The sequence below is a fragment of the Excalfactoria chinensis genome, chromosome 12, assembly GCF_039878825.1.
Source record: "Excalfactoria chinensis isolate bCotChi1 chromosome 12, bCotChi1.hap2, whole genome shotgun sequence".
In the NCBI taxonomy this organism is placed as follows: domain Eukaryota; kingdom Metazoa; phylum Chordata; class Aves; order Galliformes; family Phasianidae; genus Excalfactoria; species Excalfactoria chinensis.
The window spans coordinates 9,118,760-9,131,835 of record NC_092836.1 but is presented as its reverse complement, the minus strand read 5'-3'; the positions used below and the strand labels follow the sequence as shown (position 1 = coordinate 9,131,835).

Below are 13,076 nucleotides of genomic sequence, written 5' to 3'. Positions count from 1 at the left end.
CATACTCCTGACAGCCAGGAGCCTGCTTGCTGGTGCATCAGGGGGCACTAAATTAGGTCAGCAGTTGGCTTCACATGAGCAAAACCAAGTGCTCACTGGATACTTTCCCACACATAATTACCAGAGCAGGGTACCAGGGATGAGCACTTTCCATTTGTTCTCACTTCTTTTGCCAACCCTCGCATTCGTAGTCTCCTTCACGTTCCTTTGTGTGATTCAGCCTTGGGCTTTCTTCTTTGAGGGGAGGACAGAACAGGAGCAGAGCAGCTCTCCAGTGCAGAATGCTTTTTTGGTTGGACTATGGGAAAGTTGCAGCTTCTGGTTTCCTTCTCTCTGAGGCTGGGAAGCATCATCTCTGCCTCAGTCCTGGTGTGTAGGGGCTGGGTCACGTTCCCACTGGAACCCACTGGGGTTTGCTCTCAGTGGGTCACCACTCTCCTTCTTTCCACCCCACACAACGGGAAGGGAGATTTTAGTTTTCTCCCATTGGGTTGATTGTAAGTGTTTTATTCTTTCAGATAAAGAAGTATAGCAAAATGAGTACCTAGAACATTACATGACAACAAATGTTCTGCTGCTGAAATCCCAGCAAAGATTCCAAACTTTACAACAGCTCTGAGCTGTAATTAGTACCTATTTGAACTATTTGGAAAACCTGAATAGAAACGTCACGGAGCAAAACAGTATGTGGGGAAAAAAAAGCTCTCTCTTGTGCAAATCACTATTGATGAAAAAGAAATTGCATTGAGCCTTGGGCTTTCCTTCCAAGATAGATTTCAGCTTCATGAAGGAGCGCGTTTTCCTCCTGGAATGTTTTCAGTAGCAGATTTTCCAGTCAGTGTGTGGAAGGGATAGAAAAAGGAAAGATGAATAAATGAAAAGGGAGATGGCGAAAGCTGGAGGGAAAACTAAGCAAGAGGAAAGATGAATTGATAGATGATTAAATAAATATACTTACCCAGGGAAAAACAACCAGGAAGAGAGGAGTCTATTAAAGACAAAGAGATTGAGTGAGAGGGAGCTGAGGCATTCCTAGTGTGTGCACTAAGGGAAAGGATATCATTTTTCAGAAGGCATAGATGTTTTGTTCGATGAAGGAGCTTGGATATGAGTTAAGGATAATAAATGAAGTCAGGTGTCTTTTAGGTACCAGTGTGGCATCCAGGGCTGCCAAACAGGCTTTTTCTTTTGCCTATCAGGAAGATTTGCACTAAGGCCATAAATTTGATCAGGGGGCTGCTTATTTTAATCACATATTGATTGGCTTAACCGCAGTGCTCCTTGAGGGAGGGAAAGCTGTCAGCCTCAAAATTTATGTCTTTCGAAGTTCCAAGTAATCCTAGGGAATGAGCCAAACATGATAAATGCAGTTTTATTCGGACCTGGTCCTACTACTGTTGAAATCAATACCAGCTTCTTTTGAGCTCTCAGCAAGAGCTGAAGCTGCTTATTCAGAGCAGCTCCTCTGATCCAGTGATCAGGGCAGCTGGTTCTGAAATAATCGTGAATATAAATGTGAAACTCAAAGAAAGAAACTGACCAACAGATAAAGGAAAGCAGGCTGAACTTGGTGGAAGAGGGTCCTTGAAAGCAAGAGCAGTACATCAACACTGCAAAAATAGTCCCAAAATCAGCTGTATAGACATGCAGTCATTCCTCAGGCAGAATTCCAATTAAGGTCAGAGCTACTCTGAGTATATACTTTGCTTTTAGTTTTCTAATGGCAGAAAGAGCTATGAAACAAATATTCAGTTATGAGTCTAGTCACAAATTGAGTATATCCAGTCCCTATTCAAAGTTTATATGCAGTGACCAAAAGAGAAGTAGCTCCTTTGCTGTGGTTTATGATCTTCAGATACAAGACATGCATTTTTAGCACGCACAAATATTTACAAATGCCTATCTGTGTGTACAGGCAGACTTTGATTTCTGTGTATCCATCGGAGCTTGGAAAACCACTTGTTTGAAGACTTGATTTGTAAGGATTATTGAGCGAGGTAAGCTCTGTGATGAGTTTGTCCTTGGGGCTCCTCCTGGGAGGTGCTACCCTACATTGGTCTCCTATCTCTGGCTGTAAGAAGCTTGGAGCAGATCATTACTGTAATCCCAGAGCAGAAATCGAACAGTGTGTTTTCAGATGTGTGATCTGGGGGTTTTCTATCCAAAAAAGTCAGTGGTTCAGCAGTAATGTGAGTTAGGTCGTTCTGACAACCTGCAGGTCCTGGTGGCCTTCCTCCATGTGCGTGGCTCACCATGAGGCCCGTGCCCAGCTTCCCCCTTCCCTTATCCCCTCATTTTTTGCATGTTACAAAGGATTACATTTCAATGCCAGTGTTTTTTAAAGGGTATGGGTTATCTGAGGCGCAGGCTGTACGTGCAAAGATACGATAGCTGTATCATGGCAGATGACCCAGGTCAAGTTAGCTGTGAAAGCTCTCTCCTTATGGATAATCTCATGGTATTTTCAGGGACTGCCATGGAGGTCAGCAGGAGGGCTGGGGTTGTCACAGGGGTATTTCCCATGAGGGAATCCCTGCCCAGGCACACAGGGCACACGTGTGATTCTCCCAGGTAGCCCCTGAGGTGCTCCTGGCTGTGTAGGGAACAGACGTTTGAGATGTGCAGCAAGGCCGTGTTTGCACCTTTGTTCTGTTTTTCCACATTTTACCAGCATCGATTTGATCATCAATAACCTTATCCTCAGTTAATTAGGGTTTGTACCAGTGCATGTGAGAGCAGGCTCTAGGCTCGGCTACCTGTGCTGTTGGGTCAGGCTCTGGTTGTTGGGCTGCCCTCAGCCCAGCAGCACACTGCAATGGGCAGGCCTGGCTGCTGCTCTTTACTTATCCCTATTCAGTTCATCAGATGCAGACAGAGCTTCCTGGGGCCATCCAAAGCTTCCTGGAGGGGGTACTCTCACAGGCAGCCGTGTCTCTTGTAGGCAGACGCGTGTCTCCAGAAGGCAGACATGTGCCTCCAACTTGGATCGCTCCTTTTGGACTGTGTGGTTGTAACAGCATTTTCTTAGAAAATATTTCCTTGGGGGATCAGATAGACTTAGATCTCGGATACCATCCCGACTAAGTGATACAGTAAAAATAACCTATTATTCTCTGGTTCTGACCTGGGCGGTGACAACATATTGTTTCAGCATCTCTGTCAGACTGTTTCCCTTAAGAGCCATTTTAACCTCACCCAGTGGGACATAACTAAAGGAAATGAAACTCCAACCCCCATTAAGGAAAAAGACAATGCCTTTCACTAAACAAACTTTATTTTCTTGGCTTTTCTTCGCCAAGGAGAATCGCCCGTACCCCCCACCCTTGCAGCCTTTGTAGACAGTTCCTGTAATTGGGAATGGCTGGGTGGACACCAATGGTTGGCAGCAGAGGGGGATAAATCCGACATCCCTTGAACGTGACATAGACTGGGACTGCAGTCCCAGGTGGCTGCTTATCGTCAATTCCTATGGTACTGGTCAGCCGTACGTGCCTGCCAGCCACAGCTGCCGGCCCTCGAAACACAATTGGGTTTTAGCAAGACTAGATAAGAGATACAGAGCAAAGCTGGGCTGTTACTAATTCTGTGCAGGCGTTAGATTACTACTGTACTCTGGCCCGCTAACCAAAGCTTGTGACTTGCATCACAGCTGTGGTGATCTTTTGCATCAGGTGAAATAGCCACCCCAAAAGCAAACGTGGGTTTGAGGGTTTGCCATTTGCGTGCTAAGAGAGGGATCACTTCTGTCTTCACACTCCAGCTAAGGCTGATAGAAAATTTGAACTCAGTAATTACATTTTTGAGCATATCCGTTAATCTGGAGTGTTTTAGGACAAATTGCAAATCTTTCTTAAATGCAGTTACAAAACAGGCATCTGAGAAAGTGCATTTTCACACGTGGTGTGCAGGTAATTAGGACAAACCACAGGGTGATCAGCTTGTCCTGGGGAGAGTTAGGGTTACAGGCTGAGAAGCGTTGCACTTTCTGTGTAGCACTGAGTAGCATTTGGGTCAAAGTCAGTCTGCAGTGAGGAGAATTAGAGCTGGCAAAAAGAAAGTAAAGAACTCTCTATTGCAGGATAAAAGTTGATTGCAAAAAAATTGCAGCCCAGGCACAATTTTTCATCTAGGGGTGGCTAATATCTGTAGTTCCCCTTGTTTTCTGACATGCAGGTTCTTAACGCGCCCAGTGCTCTGTTTCAGGATATTTCCAGTATCAGCCCCCATGAGGAGCAGTTAAGCTCCAATTTCAAACCTTAATCCTGCAGGGATCTATAAATGTATGTGTCTCTTTGCCCCGTTAAGCAGGTTTATGGCTGTCCCAACAGCTCACCGACAAATTCTGATAAACTAAAGAGTGTCCTAAGCACTAGGTGTGAGTTGTGCCCTTTTGGACACTTTCTTCCTGTGCTGATGGGTGTTTCAGTAACCCCTATGAAGAACAGTTTCTGTGTTAGACAGCTCGTATGCCCTCCTTTCCTCAGCCCAGAATAGACTGTTGCCTGATGGTTATGACATTCTCCTGCCAGATGAAAGATATGGATTTGAGCAGCACAGGCAGCAAAAGGGAGTGAAATTAGATTTTCTCCATGCCAGGTTGATGTTCCATCAGGGGCAACATCAATCACCTTGTCAGTCCCTCTTTGAAGAGAAGTGCGTACACTTCCTTTTTAATTTCTCTCACAAGTGATGACTGCAGGGGATGCTGCCAGGTGAAGCCTGTCTGGGACTGGCATTGAGGTGTCGGTGTCCCAAGGAGGTGTAGGCTGGTGTGGATCCCTCTTGGCTGAACCTTGCACAATACTAGGAGCATGAGTTAGCTGGGAAATAATTCCCCAAAGCAGCTAGGTGCCTGAAGGCTCTTGCAGAGTTGGCCTTAACCATTTGCATTCAGTCACTGCACTACTTTGCCCCATACCTTGCCTCTAACAGGAGTCAATAGGAGTTGTTTGAGAGGACTGTGTGTCCTGCCCCATACCCATAGTGGGTGATGGAGATCCACCGCTCTGTTGGTAACTTTCTCCTCCTGTGAGCTCTCTCTGCTGTTAACTAAGAGGTATTACAGTTGCCTGTAGCCGCAGTCAGCAGTGGCCCATTTTAAAAACAATAGAAAGTCATAATGATTAGCACTGGGGAGATTAAAGTTCCTTTTTAGATCATGGCCTGATAGGCAACTGCTGTCGCAATAGCTGCTTTGCGAAGGCTGCAGATATATCAGTGGGGCGAATGTTGAGCTGCTGTGGTGCTAAACGTTAGCTTTCTGAATCTTTCCATGGTGCATGGAAAGATTTACGGGTACAGTGATGCATATCTATCTCAGAATCATGTTCGGATTAAAAACTTCCTGCAGAGCTAATGTCAGCACAGGTTTCAGGTCACTGCTACAAGCTAAATCAGGTTAGAGATCAAAACCAGCAGGCAGGTAGAAGGCTTGCAGCTATCAACTGGGATAATCTGAAGCATGATTTTTTATGGCTGCACCTGTAATGACATATACAAGCAGGGAATGGTTGTGGTCTGGAATAAACTTGCTGGCTTGCCTGGATCTGGTGAAAATTTCACGTGGTTTTCAGCATCAAAATACTAAGCAAAAATAGCTGGTTGGATCCAGTTGAAGTCACTTGAGTTATAATGAAGAATGAATTGTCCTTGTATGCCTGAGTCCAGGTTTAAATTAAAATCTACAAGCTATTCCTGAATTATTTTCATTAGGCAGTCTGTGTAAAGAGACACTTGTTATACATAATAATTCTAGCTGTTATTATTTGTGCAACCTCTGACTTTTGTATATTACAGATTAAGTATATAAATCATAAGGTAGGCAACTGTTTAATATGGTTTGGGTTTTGCATCAGGTGACTCATGCCACTGGATTTTTAATTAACTAAGAAGCAAATTGTTCAGTTGCTGCATAGGTGTGATAATTGAATCGAGAGGTTTATTTTTGTCCACTTATTGATGTCAAGGGAAAATAGTACAGTTATGAAAATGGAATAAACTGCAAAGGTTTTGTTCAGTTCCTGCAGGCTGATTGGGACAAATGACTTTCCATTCCAGTTTTTATGAATATAGAGTTTTCTGAAAGCTTTACAGCACTACGGGGAAAGGAAATTGCAGGCAATAAATGATGCAAGATGGTTCATGTTGTTGGGAAATAGAGGTTTTATCTGAAAATGTGAGAGATGCCGTTCTGCTGTATTTCACTTTTTTGAGCAGGAATCAGATGCGGTGATTTGTACCTTATTATGGACATGGAAGCAGCTTGAGACATTTGCCTGTATTGCAGACAGACTCTATAGTGCAGTCAAGGCTCAGTGCAGCCATTTGCTGTGCAGCTTTTTTGTCTGTGGCCAGCAGGTAGGCAGCGGTGTCAAGCCTTCTCTGTCCCCTGCATTGCAAGGACAGTAAGGAAGTGGCCACAGAGTCCCATGATGCTTTATTTGTCTTGATCAGTGAAGGCAGCAGGTGTGTATATTTCCACACCTCAATTCAATAAATAACATTGCTTTTTTTTTATGGAACTGAGTTTGAGTAAACAGTTCTTGCAGCATTAGAGAGCTCTACCTATCAAGACTTTTTAATGAACCCAGTGTCTTATTATTATATTCTTCTTTTTTTCTATGTAGAAAGCAGAAACATGGCAACAAAGGAAAAGCTTCAGTGCTTGAAAGATTTCCACAAGGACATCCTCAAACCTTCCCCTGGCAAGAGCCCGGGGACGCGGCCTGAGGATGAGGCAGAAGGAAAGCCGCCCCAGAGGGAGAAGTGGGCGAGCAAGATTGACTTTCTGCTGTCCGTGGCTGGGGGATTTATTGGCTTAGGCAATGTCTGGCGGTTTCCGTATCTCTGCTACAAAAATGGCGGAGGTGAGTATTTATTTCCTTCTCGTGAATCAGTCTCTCTGCCTCACACTTGCTCTTTTCAGTGCCTTCTTCCCATTTTTAAAGAGTCATTCAGCATCTGTTTTCTGCCTTTTTTGCCAGTCTTTGGGAGAGATTGTGTTTTTTTACTTAATAGATTTTGTTAAATCCTATGGAATACCAGCAATGGTTTGAGTTTCATACTGCTGAACCTCTTGTACTCTTTTGTTCTGCTGCTATCGAGTCTGACTCTGATATTATCATAGACTCGTATTCTGTCATACAGTGCAAACAGAGAGTTACAGAAGCTAAGGGAGTGACTCAATGTTAATAATCAGACAAAACATCAAACAATGGTTTCTGTTGGATTTCAGAGTAAGAGCGTTCTGAGTCACGTGAAATTGTTGTGTGCCTAACCCCATTGTTATTGCAGATTTTCATCTAAAAAAGGTAAGACAGTGCCCTTCCATTTGCATGCGCCCATTGCACTTGCAGTATATGAATATGAGCAAAAATACCTCCGAACTAAGATTGTTGAATGCTGCTATTAAAGTATCAAATATGTTTTGTTGTTTCTATACGTCTGTTAATAATTTTTAAACTGTTCTGTGTAGAGTCACTCACTTTATCCTCATTTTATGCTATTATATTTCCTCCACAGGTGCATTTCTTATTCCTTATTTCATTTTCCTGTTTGGGGGAGGTCTTCCCGTCTTTTTCCTGGAGGTGGTGCTAGGACAGTATACCTCTGAAGGTGGAATTACATGCTGGGAAAAGATCTGCCCTATTTTCACTGGTTAGTACCTCGAATTGTCCCTTACTGCTTGAAGACATCTCTGTAAACCAGGAAGAGCAATGCAGTTCCCCTTGTGTACATTCATTCAGCTATTTGCTCTAATAATTGAAGATATGATATTGGTTCCTGGAAAGGTAGAAGTTGGAGAGTCTGAACAACAAAGAGCATTGTATTGATTTTGATGCAGTCATCTTGTTAACTGCCAATAAGTGAGAAACAAACGGCATATTTTGCCTCAGAAAGGCAACTACATGTTTTATTCACTGGTATCAGACAACATGTTGTTTTGGAAAGCTAGTGCCTTTTACATGCCCTTTTGCAAAAACATCTTCAAAATATCATTCTGATCTGGAAGTCAAAATGCTTTGGCCGTGTGAGAGCTTATCACTGGCGTCATTCGTCTGTTACTGATAACACCAAAACCTGCATGGTATTTTGTGCAGGATTCAGACAGGACTTCGGTCATAACTGAGGTTTCCTGGCAAACAATCGTTGTTCGTCTCCTGTTATTCATGGGCTTTTGCTGGCAAATGGAGAATCATTCAGTGCTCACAGGAATTATATGAACGCTACTCTGAAAGTTAAGTAGAACGAAAAACAAAGGGCAGGTTAGCAAAATTACTGAGGGTGCTGCCTTGTGTGTAGATTCCCCTCTGCAGCCTAACAACACAGGTAGAACTATGAGGAATAATTGCATTAAGTACTGGGGCACTCTTCCCAATTACATTCAGAAAGAAGGGGCATTTCTCACTGGCACATCCCTAGCTCTGCCACTGCTGCTGTTACCCAGCCCTTACATCACTCCATGCAGCAGGGAGGGCATTCCCTGGGGCTTACACTCACACCTAAAACTCAGAGTGCTACTGAGCTTGATGTAACAGTGCTGCTTTATCTCCGTTTTCTTCTTCCTCCTCCTCCCACTTCTATGAAACCTTTTCTCTAAAAGAGGAAGAATGAATGTTCCTAGCTTAAATAGCAATCTCCCAGGCGTCCATAATGAGAAACTGTTGCTCTAGTAATGTGGCTAGCCGTATATCCTGAATGAAGTGCAGCTGTGTGGAATAAATAGCACTTGGTCTGATTGCTTACACCTAGTTTAAAGATGATCTCTGCTGGTAATGACTGCTGTTACAGTAAGGTTTGAAACTACAAACACAAGGTAGGTATCCCAGGTGCTCTGATAGCCATCAGGATGTTGTTAAAGGGAGTCTGCTCCAAGTTTTGTAAAGGAAAACTTCTTATTCCTGTCCTTCCTAAGTGCCAAACCTCACTCCTGGATGTTTATATGCTATAGACTGTAGCGTAGTCTATATACTAAAAGATTTTCAGAAAATGAGGCTTCTCAGAGTCCTTTCACTTTGTATTTACAAAAATAGTGACTGCTTCTGACTTAACATGTATAGATCTGCCAGCGGTGCTTAATTGCCAAGGTAAGACAGATAGCAGCTTCAGGAGAACAGTTGTGGTATTTAAAGTCTTCACCGGAACAGCATTCCACCACCTCCCTAAGTTGTATAGCACTCGGCCTTATCTGCCTGTGATCCTGCTTTTAAAAACAAACAGGGAACATTTTTTATCGTCAAATATTGATAGCTAAGTTAAACATTGATCTAATTAACCATAACAGCTACAAATATCGTGCTTCCTTTGCACGAGCGAAATTGGGGCAGAAACAGCAGCTTTCACTTTGATAACTCTGGAATTTTCCTTTTTAACTCATTCAAGAGTTGTCTTTTTTTGCACGCATACAGAGCTGAGCCAGTTGATAAGAGTGAGTGGTGCACGGCCAAGCTGTCTCTGGGGAAGCTGCATGGCAGGACGGTGTGCTGAGGGTGGGGTTACCCAAGCAGGTACCCGAGATGTGAGATTGTGTAACTTTTAAATAAATGAAGTGTCATGCTTTAACTTTCTTGTAATAAGGCCCGAAATAGGAGGGTTACTGGAAAATTGGGTAGATTCCCTGCATCTCTTCCCCTTCAATCTCAGCAAACCATAGCCTGAAGCTCTGAGTGCCAGTACAAGTCAAAGACAGTGACAATGCTTATGTGTGAGTTCACTTACCAACAGCAGCGTGGGAGAGTGGGATACAAGTCTACAACACAGCAGGAACTGCAGAGTTGCAACAGCTCGTTGACCTCTCAAGGCACCCTAGCAAGGACCACATATCACATCTATGCATGTTTCCTTTTTCTTCCCCTCTCTTCAGGAATTGGTTATGCTTCCATAGTGATTGTGTCCCTTCTGAATGTGTACTACATTGTGATCCTGGCCTGGGGACTCTACTACCTGTTCCAGTCGTTCCAGAGCGTCCTGCCATGGGCACACTGCCACCAGAAGTGGAACACGCCAACCTGCGTGGAAGACACTCTCAGGAAGAACAAAACCCTCTGGATATCACTGAATGCCACTAACTTCACCTCCCCTGTCACAGAGTTCTGGGAGTAAGTACCTCATCTTCATGGCGCCTTTGGGATGCTGTGGGGGATGCCAAGGGTCATGCCTGAGATTTTGCAGAGGTTTAATGGGGAGTGCTAGATAGGTGAATGGCTCTGGATATCACTCATTTGACAGAGAAGCAGAGGAAGCTGTTGGATGTATAATCACACTCAGTCTGGAGAGTACAGGGAGCCCTAACAGCCCAGTGCAATTTCTAGTTAGGATGAAATCCTGTTCATTTCTTGTCTGGGCTTCTCCAAATTCAGGAAGAGAATAGAAACAAGTTGCTTCAGATGTCCTGGCGGTAGGGTTTTAAAACAGATACAGTGACAAGTCACCACTTCTGTAGTTGCCTCTTCCCGTTATCATCTGCAGTGCACTTCATGAAGCTATAACTTACATCACTTTGACAAAGATACAAGGCATGACCTCATCAGTAAAACTGGCAGAGGTGTTGTCCTGTATTGTAGGTTTCTCTGGTCATCTTCCATCATTTTCTTCTGCAGACCTTGAAGAGTTCTGTTCTACTCGATGCCTGGATTCTGTCAGGCTCAAGCTGCTTATTTCAATTTCCCTGTTATTTTTCAAGTTTGAAATTATGTTGCATAACTTATTTCTGAGCAGGCATGACCTTGAATCTCGGAGTGTTTATACAGTCGTCAAAACATAGCAGCAGAGGAAGACACCTGTAGGGGAACTTAAATCCAAAGGATCTATATATAGCTTGGGAAGAAAATCTTTTTTTCTTGGCTTGATGTGATAATCGATTAGCAGTAGAAGGAGTTTCTGATCCAGCTTATCTTTCAACATGTTTAAAATCTGTTTGGTTCCCCCATGAACTTGTACCTACTTCTCTATTTTTAAAAGGAAGCTTCAGCCAATAGCCCCAGCGGGAATTATGTTCATGCCAAATATATCTGGCATGCCTTAGGTTTACAAAAAATAGTATTACCAACTGTGCTAAAATTTGTAATGCAGGAGCCAAAGTACAAAGTACAGAGCAGGTCTTGATGAGCAGTTTGTCAAAATACACTGGAAATCAAGGTGAGGAATGGGGTGCTGGCTGAAAGAGCAGCTGTTTTCCCCATGCAACAAGCACTGCCTTTTCTTGCTAAGTGACTGATATTCTCCCAGGTGTTTTCCTCCCTTGTGAGTGGAGGAGCAAGTAAGGAAAGATTTGATAAATGGCATTTTGGATATTTTGGGAAACTTGAAGGCAAGTAATGGGAGAAGAGGAAGCGATTCTTACTCCTTTGCACCCTCCCACTCTGATAATCCTCAGGGTCTTGAATCCAAGTGAACTTTGTAGGATGTTGAAAGGTCTCAAGGCCTTGGTAAGAAGCATGTGCTGCCATGACATACAGTTACTCTCCCAGGACTTTAGGAGCAGTGTGTTCATCTTAATTTTGTGCAGTAAGTTTGCTCACTGGTCCTCTTGTACCATTCATAAGCTTAGGAGCTTCCTGATCAGGCTGCAGAACTGTCCTGCTGTCCCAGGAGCTTCTGTTCCTGCAATGCACAGACTTAGCAACTCGCTTGTCTCCATGAGGCCCCAGCTGGTATGTCTTCTTTAGGAGACTAAGAAGGTGACTGATCCCATAAAGAAGAGGGAGTAGGGCTTGGTGTGGGAAAGTGAGCAGTAAAAGAAAAAGCGTGATAAAAGATTGAAGAAGTCAGCAAGGTGGGACTGTAGTAGAAGGTAGGGCAAGTTAAGATGGGAAATGAACTCAAAGGCAGGAGAGCATCAGGGTGTAAAGAATATATGGAGAGTTGGTGGACCCCTTCAATGCGATCCAAGACTTTGGGGGACACCAGACACCATGGGTAACCCTACAGCAGGTACAAGGTGTTTATGGGCTGGGGGAATTATGTCCCCATGGATGTGAAACTTTTAGCTAACTTTCCTCTAAAATATATCAAGTTTCTGCCCTCAAAACTCTGCAAGCTGTACCAAATCCTCCTGTAGGCACTGCCTACTGCATGTAGTCAGGCTGGGGGTGCCCAGGGCTGAAGAGGAAATTCTCAGTCCTCACAGTGCTTTCCCTTTCCTTCCATCTTCCCCAGGCAAATAGGTTTGTGCCCCCACGTTTCTTTAGCATAGCAGAGCAAAGGTTGTTCATCAACCAGTGTTCGTGGAGGCAGCTTCCCGTGTTCTTTGTGGCCACTTTAACTTTTGTCCTCAAATAGCAGTTTTAAACATCATGAACTAAACTCCTCCCTGGACTTGTGCCAGGGAGGGATTTGGCTCCATACTACTAATAATACAGACATACTGTCCATAGCTCACAGTTTCATCACGAGCAAACTGTCCTTAACAGATTGAGCTGCCTTCGGGACTCACTGCTCGTACAGAAGTATTAAAAATAGCTGTTCTCTCTGCATAAACAACTACTGGTGTCTTCACGTAAGGACAGAGAGAGATCACTCAGCGCTGCTGTCATTAAAGTAACGTAGATTTTACAAGGCTGTACTACTATACTTTATGGTTCTGAAATTAAAAATAATCTCAAGAACTTTATGAGTACTTTGCCATCATAGACTATGCCAGCTGCCAGCCAGCCAGCTACCTACATCAAAAGGACAGGTCAATAAATAGCCTTTAACTGAAGATATCCATCTGCTTTGTGGCACAATTAATTCCAATTTAATTTAGGGGTTTGAGTATTTGGTTTCTGAAACCCAATGCTGTTTTTATGGTGGGAGATTTATGTAGTGTCCTCATCACTCCTGCTTTGTAAGGCTAACGCTGCAGAGATATAATTGACCACATTGATGAATTAACCTCTTCATGTTGAAGAACACGTGTCCTTCTCAGCCTGGCTGGACATATAGTACAGCCTGACATTTCAGTTCATTTGAATTAATGTTCTGTGCAAATCACATGCTTGCTTGAGCAGCAATAAAAGGGGGTTAAACAAATCTGGATTTGTATCAGGGACTTACCTCTTGGTATCACATGCTTCAGGTCTTATTTCTGAAGACTT

General features: G+C 43.6%; 1 protein-coding gene across 13 annotated transcripts in view; it reads left to right on the top strand.

The window, feature by feature from the left end:
* Window positions 1–13,076, top strand: part of SLC6A6 (solute carrier family 6 member 6) — a 93,058-nt gene that overhangs the window by 54,849 nt on the left and 25,133 nt on the right. For 12 of the 13 annotated variants that reach the window (XM_072347760.1, XM_072347751.1, XM_072347749.1 and 9 more), the window contains 3 exons: window positions 6,627–6,866; window positions 7,522–7,656; window positions 9,863–10,097. In XM_072347760.1, coding sequence (XP_072203861.1) covers window positions 6,638–6,866; window positions 7,522–7,656; window positions 9,863–10,097 — 599 coding nt within the window. In that variant the 5' untranslated portion in view covers window positions 6,627–6,637. Of the gene's footprint in view, window positions 1–1,915; window positions 1,998–6,626; window positions 6,867–7,521; window positions 7,657–9,862; window positions 10,098–13,076 lie in introns of all 13 variants that reach the window. The other variant, XM_072347757.1, reaches the window with a different exon arrangement.